The sequence below is a fragment of the Anneissia japonica genome, unplaced genomic scaffold (assembly GCF_011630105.1).
Source record: "Anneissia japonica isolate Jap-2015-1 unplaced genomic scaffold, ASM1163010v1 scaffold288106_len264728_cov135, whole genome shotgun sequence".
NCBI lineage: Eukaryota > Metazoa > Echinodermata > Crinoidea > Comatulida > Comatulidae > Anneissia > Anneissia japonica.
Window position 1 is genome coordinate 80,390 of NW_022749702.1, and position 18,602 is coordinate 98,991.

At 31.9% G+C, this 18,602-nt stretch overlaps 1 protein-coding gene across 1 annotated transcript; it reads right to left on the reverse strand.

The window, feature by feature from the left end:
* Window positions 1–1,214: 1,214 nt before the first annotated feature.
* LOC117121140 lies at window positions 1,215–18,179 on the reverse strand. Its single transcript, XM_033266241.1, has 9 exons — window positions 17,880–18,179; window positions 16,626–16,741; window positions 15,953–16,000; window positions 15,556–15,705; window positions 14,169–14,276; window positions 11,953–12,092; window positions 8,382–8,408; window positions 4,497–4,648; window positions 1,215–3,066 (listed from the first exon to the last, which is right to left on the reverse strand). Exons 1-9 carry the CDS (start codon window positions 18,004–18,006, stop codon window positions 3,014–3,016), a joined length of 921 nt encoding a protein of 306 aa, XP_033122132.1. The 5' UTR covers window positions 18,007–18,179; the 3' UTR covers window positions 1,215–3,013.
* Window positions 18,180–18,602: the final 423 nt, after the last annotated feature.

The window sequence follows — 18,602 nt, forward strand, 5'->3', positions numbered from 1 at the left end:
ATGTATTAAGATCATTTGCAAGATTAGCATTGCAAGTTGGCAATGTTTGCTTTCTTAAATTTAAAACCTAAATTTATCAATATATTAATTTCTTTTAGTTTTCCTTAAGAAGGCAGGCATGCGGTTCTTGTCAGCGAAAACATTTTGTTTTTCTACAAGTAATTTTCTAATTTATCTTGTCATCCACATCTTATTATTTGGATATAAATTTTTAGTTTTCATTGATTGTTTGGCAGATTGTAAACTACAATTCTTTGTGGTTAACCATCATAAAAGGCACACATGTGAAGTGCCCAGATGGTCCACCGCCACCCGCTCCTTTCTCTATTTCTTTTCGATTTGTCAAAAAAAAAAAAAAGAAAATTACATTCAATTTTGAAGTCTCAGGGATATTTCCAGCCTTTTAGGGGTGAAATAATCGTAAATTTTCCCTCCTTTGGCCTCCCTCTAGTTCAAATTCCTGGACCTGCCACTGATAGCCATCATTGTATACGAAGTTAAATTGTGACATCACTAAATTTTAGTGATGTCTTATAAGGAATCATACCTTTACAAGTCATTAAACCTAATTGATTTACTAAAATTTACATTGGATATACCTAAATGTATTTAGGTTTAATCTTTTACTTTTCATAAGACATAACTATTATAGATTATTATTATTGTAATTCTAATGATAGGTTTAAAATATTTTTGGTTTTTTTAAATTCTTTTATAAAAAAAGGAGTCAATTAAAATAAAAAGCTGGGTACACGCTGCACTGAAGGCCGTCCGCCGATGTGACAACTTAGGGAACACAATGCAATGATGTGCCCTCAACGGATAATGTTTACTGTAATTATAATCCACTTAGATTGCGCCAGACGACTGGTGGCGAAATTGTGCCCTGCTATATATTTTAGCTAGGTATCACAAATCTCTCAATTTTATAACGACTACATGCGAGTAACTAGAAAAAGTATACAAAGAAAATAAACTAACAAACGTTTATTCCACAAAATAATAGTGACATTCTTTGGTCACAACAATTATTGTTGTATTCCACAAAGTCAAGGCATTTTTTTTATGGACAATGGTGTTATTGCAGAACATGTTAAGCTTTAAGAATTCTTTCTATACTATAAACATCCCAAGATTCATACAGTTAAGGTATTCCAAACAGTCAAGGTTTCCAAGAATAAAGAATTATTGCGATAGAAAATTTTCTTTCGAGGCATTCTGTTTCTGAAAATCCAGTGAAAGACCAAAAAATTCAAGTTAAACAATATAGAGGGCGCTATAACAAATTCATTGTGACAATAAAATATATTTGTTTTTTGAAAAACTGAGTTTTATCTACTTAAGTTAATTGCTCTTCATGATACAGTATATGTATAAGTAATAAAGTTAACCTTCATACACTAATATTTATCAGGCATATTAGTAATTCTGTACCAGAAATTACATACATAACTTTACTACCTCCTTTTTCAATTACAAAACCTACGTTTCTGAAAACCATTCAACTCAAAAATAAAACCCTCCATTCCAACACTCCCAACCAGTGAATTTTGTCTAATACACACACTTTGATAAAGATATACAGCAAAATCTAAAAAAAACTTTCTAATCCTTATGCAATGCAAAATTCTAACACAATAATAAAATATACTATGTCATATATTAAACTATGTTGTTTGCAAGTATGTAGGAGAGTAGGACAACCTAAAATCAAATTCATTTCATGATATATAGTTTTATAAAGAAAATTTGTCATTTTAAAGACAGTAATTCCAATTAGAATTTTAAAAAAAACAGGAAATGTATATTCTATTAAAAATAAATAAATAAAGCATTATTAGCATAACATTATTCATACTTTAGTGCACCAAAAACTATTATGTAATACCAAATCTATGAAATTTTGTATACAAATGTAAGCTATTTACAACAGAAATTAAATTCATCTATTTTTATTATACATTTCTTGTGAAATATGTTAAATTGAAAGATTAAATATATTATACATTATATATATATTTTTTTTGAAAATTTGGATGGCATCAACTTTAGAAAGACTAATTTCTGTAAGGCATTTAAAATTGTTAGAGAAAAGATATTTAAAGTAATTTATTGGCAGGAAAACACTGTAATAAAATGTATCAATACAGTACACTATATTATGATTTAAATATTTTCAAAATGTAATATTGCTATGTACTATAATATTTTTTTATAGTGAACTGCATAATATTTCTGCTTATAAATGTGTAGCAAGTTTGAATCAAGGCAGTAGGATGAGACACAGGAAGCAGATGCACCTTCCTCACCCTTCCCCGCCCCAATTTGGATGTTACATACTGAAAACCTTTGCAAAATATTCAACAGTAAATTTGTAATTCCACTATGTTCCTGAACTACAAATTAAAAAAAAACAAAACAAAACAAAAACAAAAATTCAAGATCAATTTGCATATTTCAGATATTAAATACCTGAACTTGTTTGTAAGTCAAATTTCTATTAAAAATAATTAATTATTTTATTTTTATTTTATTATTTTAGCATAGACCTCCTGCATTCATGTAGAAATACATTTATTACATTGTAAGATACCTTTATGCTAAATGTAACAATGTGAACATTTTCAGCACAAAGTTCATTAAAAATTCTATAAACAATTAATTTATTAAAAATTGTTAGCCGCAACTATCTAGGCAGATATGGTATACTTAATGTTAATAGTTACTGTAAACAAAAGTGTTATATTTTATATACAAGTAACAATTTATTTTGTGGACATACAAGTTCTAACATTAATGGCAGAAAACAACAGAAAATGGAAGAAGATACATGTATTTATGAAAATAAAGCAATAATTCTGTGACAAAGATATTCTTTAGCATTTTGCTTTTTTAGTTTCTCAATCTATGCAACACAGTGGCACTTTTGAATATGCACAAGAAATCTCTCAGCTCAGCAGATTGGTTATCTTGTCATGAATTATTCATTGATGTTTGGATTTGAGTGATTCCATCAGCGTTCTACCTCCCCTCCTGTTTTATGTGGACCGACCTTCAGTGATTGTGCTGAAATAAAAAAAAAAATCACAATTAGTATCAAATGAACAAAAACTTGTTTGTATTGCAATTTAATCTATTGTTTCTTTCAATAGCTAGGTTCACATTCAGAGTTCAAGCCAGTCACTTTATGTGAACCTACCAGAATCAAATAACGTGCATAACTTAATCACCCTATTGTGATCTAGTGGAGCCATCTTGATTCATCATGATTAACCTTGATAACATGATGAATTCATGAGATCGAATTTAACCAATCAGCATTTATGAAACGGTCTGATACTTGAGACAACCTCACTTGTTGTACAGTTTTCATTGCAACACTGCACATCATTAGCATAAATAGATCATGATGTGGTTTCTATATGAACAGTTTTCTCTATGCTAAAGTTATCATGATGTATAGATCATGATAACATTATTCCAAAAACTTATGTGACCATGACTAATCAGTAAGTACAACTCCGTAATTAGATAGTAGTTAAATCTCAACATTTAGTTGGTCAATGTACTTCTGGTTCAAAGTTTTCATTGCAACACTGCACATCATTATCATAAATTGATCATGATGTGGTTTCTATATAAACGGTTTTCTATAACATGCTAAAGTTATAATGTATATATCAAAATTATCTCAAAAAAAATTTGTGTGAACATGCCTAATCAGTAAGTACAACTCCATAATTGGATGGTAGTTAAATCTCAACATTTTTTTGGTCAACAAAGAAAGCCGACATTATGAGGGCCCATATATGGGCATGATGTTATCATTGTTATCTGTCACATAAAATTGGATAACGAGGGCAGAGTTTTAGAATCGGCAGTATTTGAACCAAGGGCAGCACCAGGCATCTACCAACAGTTCACTCCTATTCATGCAAGTATTTTGTGGAGGCAGTTTGGCGCAGCGGGAACGGTTTGGTCTTCCAGCCTTGAGATTACGTTTTCAGTTCCTCACTGTGTATTTCTGTTGTGTCCTGCAAGCAAGGGACTGTTTCTGCATTGCTTCTCTAGACCAAGAAGTATAAATGATTTTGTCTGTTGAGCTAAAAATGGTCTATGAAGCAGAGCAATTGCCTTTGACAGACCCAATATTTCTTTGATCAAATATGTCTAAAAAACGAAGGTCCACTGATTAATCTCAGTAAGATAGTATAATACGTACTCCAAGTACCAAAATGCACGCCATCGTGTCGGGATTCAATATTTCGACATTAATTATGTTATCATCAGGAATGATGACATAATTAATGTTGAAATATTGAATCCCGACATGAAGGCGTGCATTTCAAAATATGTCTAAGGTAGCATACACTATCAGTAAATGTATGATTAATCATCATCAGACAAAATAATTGAAAGTGTATGTCAAATTTTAACTTTTAGCTTTTTCAGTCATGGATAAATTAGCTATTTCAGTATTTTAAAGCAAAACTTACCACCCAATTGTTTAGTGTGTTCTTTTATTTCTTCTGCAAGGTTTGCTCTCAGCTGCAATATATTTTCACGTTTTTCTTTTTCTACTTTTAATCCATTGCGAATCTTCTGCATTTCTTCTTCGTTGTCTGTTGTTTCCTGCCAATCATTTAAACTGAAAAATAAAAACAATGAAAATAATGTTTACTGTACAGTACTTACTACAATAATAATCATCAAGAATTTTTTCCTTCATTGATACACAATTGGAAACATCCTTGAAAATTGTGTGCTTCTCATCTACACATATAAACATATTGTTTTTATCCATTTTAATGTTATATTTAAACTCCTGTCCTTTGGCCACAATTTGTTACAAATTAAGTCTTGAATAAAAGTGATAATATTTGAATTTCAGAAACAAAATAGCAGAATAAGAATTATGTACTATAGAGAAATCTATTTAAATTAAAACAAAATAGAAAAGGAATATTTATTAATATTATTATTTTTAGGAAATTTCACTACTGCATTTCACTGATTATACCGCAAAGTTATCGCCTCTGATATTCGTAGGTCTAAGCAACCTTACCTCATAGATCTTATAAGAAATTATTCTGACCAGATTAATACATCAGTAACATTTAATTCATATTTTCCCGATTATTAGATTTGTATTTTTATTTTTTATGGTCTCATTTTATCAAGTAATTTATGTTTCTCTCCTTGTGATTTAATATTTAATTTGTATTTTATTTAAATATTTCATACATTTTTTCAAGATTAGTAACATCACAGTTATTAACATGTAAAACATTGTTGTTGTAAGATTGTCTATTATTATTATTATCCTTAATATCTATCAATTTCTTAGTATTTAAACCAAGACCTGTAGAATACAGTAATTCTTAGTTTTACTTCAATTTTTGGGAACTGATAATTTTCTTAGATAAAAGATTAGTTAATCTTCTGCTCTAAACAGCAATTGCTTGCTGGATTGCAGAAGACGGAGCTATTCTTCGGTGACGTCTGCAACTTGCAGGATACTTTGGCGCTAACTTGACTTTTCTCAACTTGGTACTATGTGAAAAAAGCCACAACAGTAATTTCTATGTGATGTAACTGATACATTGCAAATGACAATAAATCAAAATTGAAGTTGAAATTGAATGATCCAGAAACGTCTTAATGAGACTAACTCAACTTAACCTTAAAGGTTAAGCTTTAAGTTGAATGAAATTTATATGGTAAACATATCACATTCTTGAAAATTTACAAAATGAATAAAGTAATTTCTTATATAATTTCTTTCTTTCTTATTTCATATTTTTACATTAGACACTAATTCTAACAGATTCTAAAAGTTTTGGTTTACATTAAATAGAATTTATATGTTAAAAATATCACTTTCTTGAAAATTTATAAAACAAGGATTTCTTATAATGTTTATATAGACACTAATTCTATGGTTACCATTTATAGTAATTCATAAATTAGGTAAAGGCTAGTTATAAGAGGAAATGAATACAATAATGGTAGTGCCAGTAAGTATTCCAATACCAAGTTAATGCTTATAAATTCTATATGTATCATTCTCATACAATACATTACTAATCTTGACAACAGAAACTGTCATCGTGAATGGATACTTAAATATATTAGAATATGACTATAATAATGTAAGTAAACTAAAGAGAAAGGTGATGAACATGCTATAGAATATGCAAAGCAACATTTACTGTACGTCTACACAACATCAACATCTTAAGAAAAAGATGTAAAGCAGTGATTACATAGATTAGCATAATGCAGTGTTATTTAATAAAATGACAGGCAATGGCTAATGAAATAAGCAAATATGAATAACATGTGGAATGTGACTTGCAATTTAATATGCATGCTAAGGTCAAGCATATGGAAATGAATCAGCCATTTCATAGTTTCAACTGCACATGCCAGTATCCAAGGTCAATCGACCTTTGTTTATGTCGATTGACCTTCCGCAGTTCAGATTATGAAGGGGATTATTGGTCTATAATCTTGAGAGAATATAATGGGTGAAAAGACATGGTACAGTACAGTAAAGCTGAAGGGCTGTGGGGTATAGAAATGATGAAGGCTGACGAAAGCAAAAATGCAGGAATGAGGAAACACAAAAACAGAGAGCCAGGGATGATGATAACAGTAGAATGATAGAAATGTGTGGCACAGATAAATAGAGGAATGAATAGTGAAACAGGAAAGCAAATGAGAGCAAAGAATGGTTAAACAGAAAAGCAGAGTGGGTAGTCAAACAGGAGAATAGAGGTGTAGCAATGGAAAAAAAGGAACGCAGAGGGGTGGCCAATCCATCAAAAAGCTGATGGATTGATTAAACAGACGAGTAGGGATGAATAGACGCATAGAGGTGAAATGGTGAAACCGGAAAGCAGGGGTATAGGTACAGTAGCAGTAAAAGAGCGAGTGGGATGGTTATACACAGAAGAGAAATGGGTACCGGGAGAGTAAAACTGGAAAGGAAAAGGGCATGGAAGGACTCAAAAGTAGAAGAGGGGTACATGCGAAGATTCAACCAGGACATAGTTAGGGGTAGGTACATGCTAAGATTCATCCAGAACACAGTCTTATACTGTAAGTGTCACCAAGAAAAAAATGAATATTGGCAGTCAAAAGAGGGGAAGAGGGTAAACCTGGATCCACAACATCTATGGTTAATGGAGCAATAAACTGAAGGATTAGGAAGTAGCAGTTATACCTTAGAAAACATTTACACCTGGATAATACACCATGTCAATCATCTGATCTCAGATAATTTATGTTATGTTACACAAGTTATCTGATATTCCACCTTGGATACTGATATACCGCATACTGTACATAGATTCTAGGCATCTGACCGGTAAAAAGCGGTTAATAACTTTAACCATCACTCATATGACGTAGGTTTGAATGATAGTTCATAAATTCCCGGGGAAAAAGGAACGATGAAGTTAAATGATTTTTTTGCCTTTTTGCGGTAAGGTCGCATTGTAATCTCTAGGCCCCATTTATAATGTTTCTATAATTTATGGTACACACGGATGGTAAAGGGGCACGACCTCTACGATGCTGAAAAAGATTTGCCCTTTGATTGCCTAGGCTTACTTGGTGGGTACTCTTTTCATTACTTTTTTAAGGCCTCATAGAATCTATGTATGAGGTATATAAAACAAATATTGACTGCTCTAGATTCAGAGAACTGTGTAATCCATAGCCCCTCGGTGATGTGGAGATAGTAGCCTGGAAGATAATAGGCTACGGTCTCCACATCACGTCGCAATAAATTTCACCTTTCTCCTTTAGCAGTCAATATTTGTATACTATACCACATGTAGGCGAATAGCATATAACTTTAAGCTCTGACCACAATCTCAAAATTTATGTACCAGATGTGTGTGATGTGCCGAATTATACCATTTAAAAACATTTATTATATTAGCACAAACGGCCTTGGGGCTGCTTCAACAACAACGCCACAAGTGGTGCTCACAGCCCCTGGAACATAAAGTATGGGCATGACGGTGTCATATTACAACCAAATATGGGCATACACCTTTTTTTTTTAATTTAAAAAAATATATATTTTAATACAACTGCAGATATTAAACATCAGTTCTACACTCAGCAAACCCCATAAATCTGTGTTATAAAATTTCTACATGAATTAATTAAAAACATTTTAGCTGAGATCAATGATAATCAGATCATAAACATAACATTCGAATGAAAGCTACATCTTGATATATCTACATATTGTAATTTCTTACAAATCTATTAGGTATACAGTATGGGTATGAGTGTTATGATCATATAAAAAGTAACATAAATTATTGACACCAAATACTAATCCCATATTGAATTTTACTTACAATTCCCGGGGATGCCACTCTTGAAAACTGTGGTTGGAAGATGGATAAATAGCAAATAATATCAAAGAAATAAAAGCACTGCTGATAAACATATGATATCTGCTCAATCAATAGTGAATATGAAAATGTGAAATTACTTTATTTGTGGATTTTTTTATGAATTGTTTATTTTTTTTTTTCCAAATAAAGTGATTCCAAATTAAAATTATATACAATGTATGAATGATCAAATAGTTTCATCAGGTTTTGTATCGGTATGCTTCATATATTTTTAGACAAATAATCCAATAAGTTGATGTTGACTTGCGTAGGCTTTCGTCTTGTTCGGCCATCCCATGGCAAAATAACGTAAACTGCTTTTATATTTTTGTTAAGGTACGTTGTTCTGCCTTGGAAGGGCCGTGTTGTCAACAAGACTTCATCAGGCTGAATGAGCTGGAAGTTTTGTGAAACGTCGCGAGTGTCGCGCCTCTTATTGTCAAGGGAACGCCGGATCCAACAGGACCAGATCTGACGAAAGAGGCACTCACACTTGTGACTTTTCACAAACATCGAAATGTCCAGCTCATTTAGCTTGATGAAGTCTTGTTTGACAACAAAACGAAAGCTTGCGATAAGTCAACATCAACTTGTTGGTTTATTTGTCTAAAAATATATGAAGAATGTAAGAATGATTTAAAATGAATTTTTTATGTGGTTCTTCATTTAGAAAAATGATGAAAGCTATGGGATGCATCAAATAATGCAAAAAAAAAAAGCATAACAGGATGTAAAATCAATGAAAAATTCAAAGCTACATTAAAACAAAATATTTAGTAAAAAAAAAAAAAACCTAGATAATGACACTAAACTTAATGTTTAAGGTGTACATGAAAAATATTACATTTGAAAAATAAACTAATTTTCATTACCTACTAAACCAAAATTACATTACCAAAAAATAAATTTACAATGTTACATAAAATAAAATCATTGTCAGTTTCTAAACATTTTGTTCTCATCCAAGCAAAGCAAAAATAGAAAATTATTACATGGAACTGATGGAAATAACCGTAAATAAATACCTTAATAAATTGACTACCATAAACAAAAGCTACACAGAAAAAGACATTATAATATGTCTATTCACAATTTCAAGGGTAAAAGTTTCATAAAATGGAATTAATAATTACGCCGATTAAAAGCAAAATAGGGGTTCCAATTTGGAGGAAGGATATCTGATTTATTAGGCTTTCTTTAACACATCCTATTAGATTTTGTTAGACATGTTAATACAGATAAAATAGTATAATACATACTGTACTCCAAGTATCGAAATGCACGCCATCATGTCGGGATTCAATATTTCGACATTAATTATGTCATCATCAGTAATCATCATTATGGATGATGACATAATTAATGTCAAAACATTGAATCCAAGCACGATGGCGTGAATTTCGATACTTGGAGTATGTATTATACTATCTTATCTGGCATTAATCAGTGGACCTTTGGGTTCATGTTAATACTAATGGCCCAGAAAATCCAGAGCTGATAATACAATAGTATTTTTGCTTGCAATGTATGACTTTTAAATGAAAATATCTGCACATTTACTAATTAATAATAACAGTTTTTGGATGGTATGACAATGCATACAGAAGATATATTCAGCAGTGAAACAAAAATACACAGAAACATTCACAATGAAAATATTAATGAACTACAATAACTTAGCCAAGCTAAAATGTAACAGTACAAAATGAAAAGCTACTTTTTAACACAAAGTCAAAAATGGATGTTTCAGTATACATGTCATCTTCAGTATACTTTTCATCTTAAGAAACACATTAAAAAAACTTTACATAGGAAAAAAATTGGGAAAGATTGGGGATATTGGTGAGTGGGGGATGTCTGTTTTGATTAATTTATTTATAAAAGTACCAGGCAATAATCAATGGTAGAAGAAATTAAATCAACTATTCAGAAAGAAATGATAAACAATAACCACCCTCTCTTACTACTTGTGTGTTAAAAACAAACTGTGCATTTAAGTACTAGCTCAGATATTTTACATTCTTATAAAATACTGCAGCTTTCTAAGTTAAGAAAATAAAAAGAAAATCATTCTAAAAAATAGCTACTAGAAGCATTGACATCCAAATTATTCAATCTCTTTGGCAAAAAAAAAAAACAACAAAATAACACATGCATTTCTGCTCCCACTACACATCATTCTATTTGGCGGGATCTACATAAGCACATGCGGATTAGTATTTACTTTATCTACTTAGTAGTAAGTTGTGTGCAGCCTTTTTGAATAGTAGGACTGAGACCTGGAAAAGAAACACAGTAAAAGAAATTCCAATTTGTAATCCTATTATTAAAAAATTAACCACAAGAAAAACATTCCTTGTCAAATCTAATAATATTTATATATTTTCATTTCCTTTCAATCCTCAAAAAAAAAAAGCAACAAATGAGTGTATTGATGGTAATGATGATGATGATGATATTAACGACAATGATGATAATGATAATGATGAGGATGGGGATAACAATGATCATGACTATGACGTTGATGGTGGTGATGGTGATGATGATGAAAGATGATGACAACGATGATAATGGTGATGATGATGGGATGGTGAACATGCTGATAATGATGACAATGGTGGTATTGATGGTGAAGATCATGATTATGATAACTCTATGGTGGTGAAGCTAATGATGAGGATTAGGATGTTAACTTGTCTTTATGACAACGGTAATGAGCATGATACTAATATGAAAATTACTTTACTAATGATGGTGAAAATGGCGTTGGATCGCAACTATTAAATTGAAGGATGGGCTAGCTAGACATCAACTTTCACTACAGTAGAGATAGCTCTGTGAGTAGTGTTCCAGCAAGCTCCTAAATTTTTGAGAACAGAACAGTGGAAATGATTTTTCTGCCTTTTATGCTGTTTTCTTTTTCTTTAATAGTTTTCTTTGTAGTAAGGATATTTCATGGTTATGTTTCTTTTTTGTTCATAGAGGCAACTTTCTTGTATTATGCACTATATAAGACTTACATTCTAATATCATTTTTATTAATAATTATTGATTATATGATATATATGATATGATGGTGATGATTATGATAATCATGTGGAATTATGATATTGATGGTTTTCTAATCTTATTCTTTTGTATATACTTTCAAAATTTCATTCTAATAGCCTTAAAAAACACTACATTTGAATGTCATTTAAAACTATAAACATAGTAGTGTAAATACATTAAAAAAAGAACAGAATGTTATTAGATAGTTTAAATCTATAAAAAAAAAAAGATTGAAAATACTTAGTATTAATATTAATTACTGACAAATGATTATTGATTATAATCTCTCTATATCAATATCTATCAACCACTCGCATACAAAAAGTGATTTTCCTTTTAACAAATTTACACACTAGAGAAACTTTTTTCAATTAATACTTAACTGAAATTAAAAAAAAGAAAAACATTCTCCAAGTTATATTTTATATAAAGCCCTTTGACTGTTAAGCAAACCTTTGACCTTTAAGATAATTATTCTTACCTATGTGAGGTCAACATTTTCTTAATTCCTTCAGCTCTTTCTGATCGTCTTCTCTTCTCCTCCTCTGACAGCTCCTCATAATCATCATCAGAAAGAGGATTGTATCGTTCTGGTATTACTATCTTTGGTGGTGGTCCAAGCTATTCGGGGGAAAAATGTTGTAAATGATCAAAAATCTTCATCTGGATTAATATAACATTTAGATAATTATGTCAATTTAAAGCTGTGTTCACATTAGACTTTTTTTTTGGTCAAACTAACTATGTACCTTGTCACTTTGACCCATACAAATCCAGTGCAAACAGAAGTCTAGGTAATATTCTTCTTGGTCAAATAACCCAAGCCAAGGGTTAAGTATAACCAAGTAAACATTGCCCGGGAAGAATAACAGGCTATTTTTCCTGAGCAGAAATTTCCGATGCAAACAGCACAACTCGGTTAGATCTTCCTGAGCATTTACTACTACCGCGCATCGCTAAAATATGCACAAAACGTATTCATGACACAAAATCCTGCCATCTGTTCTTTAACACATGTTCGGTGGAACTCCGTTTTTACATCCAACTGCAAACAGTGGAATGATCTGCCCAAGAGAAAGTTACTCTTTGTCTTGGTCAAAATTAATCCAAAGCAAACATAGCTTAAACCTGTACATGGCTTTTGCCCTGTGTAGACTATATATTTCACTTGAAAATTTTATTTGACAAAACAAGTGACAAGCCCAAATATGGTCATAATGACATCACATCATGAACATAATTATAGGCACATCATGACTGCATATGGGCATACAACAGTTTGTTTTCAAAGTAATTTGGTAATCTTGACAGAGCGTTATGCCTGTATGTCTAAGCCATGTAAGAAAATATTTGAGTGCACACAAAGTAGAACAATTGTTAATTTCAGTTATATTAATATTACAACAATAAGTGTTCAGAGGGAATTGAAAGTCTATGAACATTCAGAAATTATTCTCTAAATTTTCTATCATTATTGATTCTTTCAACGGACATATTAATCATTTGCCTGTCGAATGTGTTGCATGCAAGAATGCCACTGTAATATAAATAAGCTGTTCAGAATCAAGAACATGCATTCTCATCATGACTATATCTGCTACATACTAAAAAAATTAGGTAAAAATATAATAATACATACAAAGGTGTAAATGTTAATTAAGGTTACAATGACATTGATGACTCTTCTAAAAACTAAGAAATTTCTATACTAAAAAACTATACATACAAACATAATTTTAATCGCATTGTTTTAATATCATAGATATTCGGTGGATAATTTTTTTAGATTATTTATTTTATTGTTCAAAATATTCATTAAAATTTAGCGAGGCAACATGCAAGCTATCTCCTTTTAGTGTTTTTTTTTTCTTTTTATCAAAACTATTATGACATTCACGTACTAGAGAGTAAGCGAGGGAAGGAAGAGTACCCGTTAGTTATATAAAATTACTGATTTTTTAAATTTATTTTATTATTTAATTTATTAGTTTCATTTTTATTTCTTGAATATGAAATGTTATACATCTTGTTGTACTGTTCGTAATGCTGCCTTAAGGCCAGTTTACACTATAACGATAAAAAGCTGAAAAGCAATTGGTCATATAGAAAATAAAAGATCGAATCGATAAGGATTTATTGTGTATATGATGAAAAAATAATTTCACAAATCAAATTAAATGAGGCCATAATCATGAGAAAACAATAAAATCGAAGTATTAAAAACGATTTTATCATTTTCCTATGATTATCATATTATTTGATTTGATTTGTGAAAATATTTTGTTATCGTAAATCCAATCGAGCTAGCGTGAAAACTCTTATTAAGACCCACACTCCTGTAACAATTAATTATTAACATTATTGTATAGTGGTTATTAATGTTCAATGATTATGTTATGAGACAAATGATAATGATTATAATGATATAAATAATAGTGACAATCAATAAAAATGACAGTGAAATTAGAAATTAATATAGTAGATATAACTCTGAAATACACAAAATTAACTGACATTAGAACTACAGTGGGGGTAGTAACTACACACCTAAATAAACTGCAATGAAGTTCTATACAAAGATGTTAACACCATCTTCACAATCAAAAATCCCATGCAACATCTTCACAGCATGATGCAATTAATAGATTATGATATGTTAACTAACTCCTATAAACTACTGAGGCCATGCCACACTACCAGAGAGGATATTTGTTCTGTGGTGACTTCAAAACGAACAGAGAACTTCTTGGAGTTGTGCAGACGTTTGGCTCGGATGTAGGCAAGAGGCAATGTGTGAAAATCAAACTTTAGAGAACAGAAGAATGAAGTATGGAAAAATTACATTAAAAAGATAAAATCACAAAAACAAATAGTAAGAAGGTTACAATATTTGACAAGGCATAGATTCATAATATGGTTTACAATGCATTCATATATAGTGAACATACTCACAATAAGCTAAAATAATGTATATTTACAGGATCACAGGCAGAAAAGGAGTGACTATAAATTCACAACATTAATTGTGATTACAATGCATTGATTTACAGTGCATAGATTCACAATGAGAAATAATGTATAGATTCACATGATCACAGGCAAACGAAGTGACTATCACAACATTTATTGTGATTAATAATACATTGATTTACAGTGCATAGCTTCACAAGGGGAAATAATGTATAAATTCACAAGATCAGAGGCAGAAGGAGTGACGGTATAAATTCACAACATTAATTGTGATTACAATGCACTGATTATACACAAGAAGCAATATTGTATACCTGTAGATTCACAAGATCACAGGAAGAAGATGTGACTATCACAACATTAATTGTGGTTAAACAATGCACTGACTTACATTGCATAGCTTCACAAGGGGAAATAATGTATAAATTCACAAGATCAAAGGCAGAAGGAGTGACTGTATAAATGCACAGCTTTAAGTATAAATAACAATGTATTGATAGACAGTGCATATAGATTTTCAAGGAAAAATAATAATATAATGTAAAGATTCATAGGATCATTGGCAGAAGTGACAGTAGACATTCACAACTTTTATTTAGAATGCATTGACACACAGTGCATAGATCATAAGGTGCAATAATGTATAGATTCACTGAAATACTACAATCGGAAGCGAGTATATAGATTCTCAACATTCACACGGATTGACAACGAATAAATTCACATAAGAATGTGTGACAGCAAATAAACTGTCTTTTCTGCTACAGTGCATACATTCACAACAATTGTAAAAAAAACCAAAAAACACACAATGCTTTTCTATCTATACTAAGAGAGGTACCATATATGGTGATCAAAAGAAATGGCATAAAAAGAAAACAATGTGATAATCCATGCAAAAGAATAAAAAGTATAAAATGATGTTTCTACAGATAGATAAAACAGGTGTAAAAACCAAAAGGAAATTGGTGGCTGGAAAAGGCATACATAACAGGTGGTAATACCAGGTGACATCAGTCGTGAAAGCTAAAAAGATTAAGGGCTTATAGAGGGCTGAAAGTACCGAACTACATGAAGCTTCATTGGAAAAAGAATCCAGCAACCGAGGACTCACCAAAGACCCACCAGACTCATCAATTCGGAATTCCTCCGTATTGACGCTATTGAGAACGTGTTCACTGGAGCTGCGTTGCAGAGCCTCCTCCTCGTCATCTGCAGTGAACATAGCACGCTTGAATTCACGTAAATCCAAGTCATGTGAAAACTAGGGTAAAATAAGGCACATTGTTCGAACAATTAATACAATTTTGGAAGAAATATTATGCAGATCTTATTTATATACAGTTGAATTTGTTTGACTTATAAGATAAAATTTGACTTACAGATTGTTAATTAATGAACTATACACAATAATTAGGCATGTAAAACAAGTTCGACTTGAAAATTATTTGAGTTAGGCAAGTTTAACTGTACTTCATTTTCATTTAATCTTGTGAAAGAAAAGAACTTACATTTGCAGGCTCCAGTTCAGAATCAGATACAATACCACGATCAACATCCTAAAAAATAAAAAAAAAAACAATATGAAAAAAAATACTTAAAATTAAGCCTTATTGTAATACTAGTTATTTGGGCATTAAAATGTATGAAATACATATTTTGTTTCATTTTCATCAAAGGGAAATGAGTTTCAATCAAGTCTTGTATTTCAAACATAACATGTTATTATCATATTAATTATTACAGATGGCCATCCATGTGTTGGGCTTCAGTCCAGGTGCCATGAAATAGTCATCAATGTGTTGGGCTTCAGTTCAGGTGTAATAAAATATAGCCATCCATGTATAAGATAGAGACCTATCTTATATGTGCTATATAAATCTATCTATTATTATTATTAATATGAGAAATTGCCATCTACGTGTTTGACTTTAGTCCAGGTTTGATGAAAATTAGGAACCCTCCATGTGTTAGGCTTTGGTCCAGGTGTCATTAAAAAATGGCCATCCATGTGTTTGACTTCAGTCTATATTAAACTTCGGTCCATGTGGAACAAGAATAGCCATTCATGTGCTTTGTATCAATCCATATCAGGCTACTACAATGACCGAGACAGTTTTGTGTTTTGAACTGATGAATTTTACATACTGTAATGAAATTACAACAAATAAATATTAGACCTACATCAGTAAACTGTTTGTTGGGTACAATGTCCACTCCCATTAGGCTGTTGCGGTCGGGCATGGATGCAGTGCGACGAAGAGCTTTCTGTCCATTCTTCTGCTTTGGCTTGTAGTCATCTAAGTAAAAGAAATACACCTTTTATCAGTAGCAGATTCAAATGGTAGGGAAAAGGCATGTTTTCTACCTCTGTCTGGCAACATTACAATTTTCCTTAAAAAGATTCTAAACTGTAGAAAACCCCCGAGCCAGCTTTACTGAAAATCTTGTCCTTAAACCACTTTATGTATGTCAAATAACATCAAAGGATAAAACAATTGTCTGCTTTTCCTCATCTTATAACTAAAATAATACCCATTTCACACTGATGCTATTTTGCAAATATTAACAACTTGTAACAAGTTGTAACCAGGTTTGGATGAGTGTGAAAGCAAAATCCTTGTAAACTTTCTGAGATTTCACAGGGGTCCCCTGAGTTATCTCGGAACAAAAACAGACCATCGCGAGGCCTGTTTTTTTCCCGAAATCTTCCCAGTTGTTGTTGCGCATGCGTCATGTCCATATTTTGACCGTTTTGCGGGCTGTGTTTTTTTTTAGTTCGAACGAATGGCGGCAGCGATGGAAAACGTATCAACATTACTACCATTTGTTAATAGGCCTAGACCTAAAATCAAAAGAAATCTCGCTAAATTTCACATGTTTGATGTAGAAACAATCACGAGGCTTCGTAAAATACGCCGACAGCGAATCATTATGATGCTTGTCGCACTGATTGCCTCTAACAACAATGGTGAGCTACCGGCCGGCGGCGCCTAGCTAGCCTGGGCCTATCTTTCTCGCCAGCTCGACTACAGCAAGCGAGCTAGGAGTTGAATTCGTTTTACTCTCCGAAGGCTAAGGACCATGGAATAATTATAATCTTGTTAATTCGGTACCAGGCCTAGTTTAGTAGTTGTTATGTAATTCGGACAACCTACAACTAGCCTAGGCCTACTAGTACTACCCTAGGCCTCTAGGCCTAGTCATAATATTCTTCCGAGTTTTCCTGAGATTTCTCATGGTTTGAAAGTGCATGTGTGAAACGAACCAAAAATCTCGGAATATCAAACTTGTTACAACTTGTTACAACTTGTTAAAAGTTGTAATATTTTCTGCTAGTGTGAAATGGGTATAAAACTCCACTAAAAATTGAGTTACATTCAGCAGCACTTTGAGGGAGACAATTTTGCATGAACAGATCATCCAGTAAAAACTTACATCGAATGTCAAATGTTCCAGAACGTCTACCAGACGTTGAATTTGGACGTTTCTTGCGCAGATCGGATTCCTTCCGTCTCTCCGACTCTCTCTTCCTCATCCTGACAGTCTGCTTCTTGTCTTTCATAGCAGGACTTCCTGATGATGTACTAGAGGTTGTGAGTAGGGATGATGGAGCACCATTTACACCCCCATATGGGTGTAGATTACTGTGGGTTGTCTCAATGCTTAATGGAGTAAGTACTGGAGATAATGCTGGTGGCTGACTGGATAAAACTGGAGTTGAGTGTCTTTGATGAACTGGGTCTGTCTCTTATACACATCTAGATGTGTATAAGAGACAGCATTTGAGCAGTATTATTATGTCATATTACCTGTTTTAAATAATAGTTTGTAGTAGTTTTATGTACCTTTCTTTTGAATGCTGCAATTGAGTTAGTTCTTTCATAACAAATGCAGTTGAGTTGTTTCTTTCATGGTTTCTTTACATGTGATTGACCCGAAATGTCATGAAAAAACATTAAATCCGACATTTTAAATATTATATGTGGGTATTTTTTTTTAATATCCTACCCATTAAACAGGAGCTGCGAAATATACAAAATGGTGTAAAAAAAATAATCTTGTAAATAACGTATGAGGAGGGCTAGCCTTTGAACATGTTTTGTTGAATATCTCAAAACATTGATTGATGCAGTTGAGTGAGTTTTTCATGACAGGGCA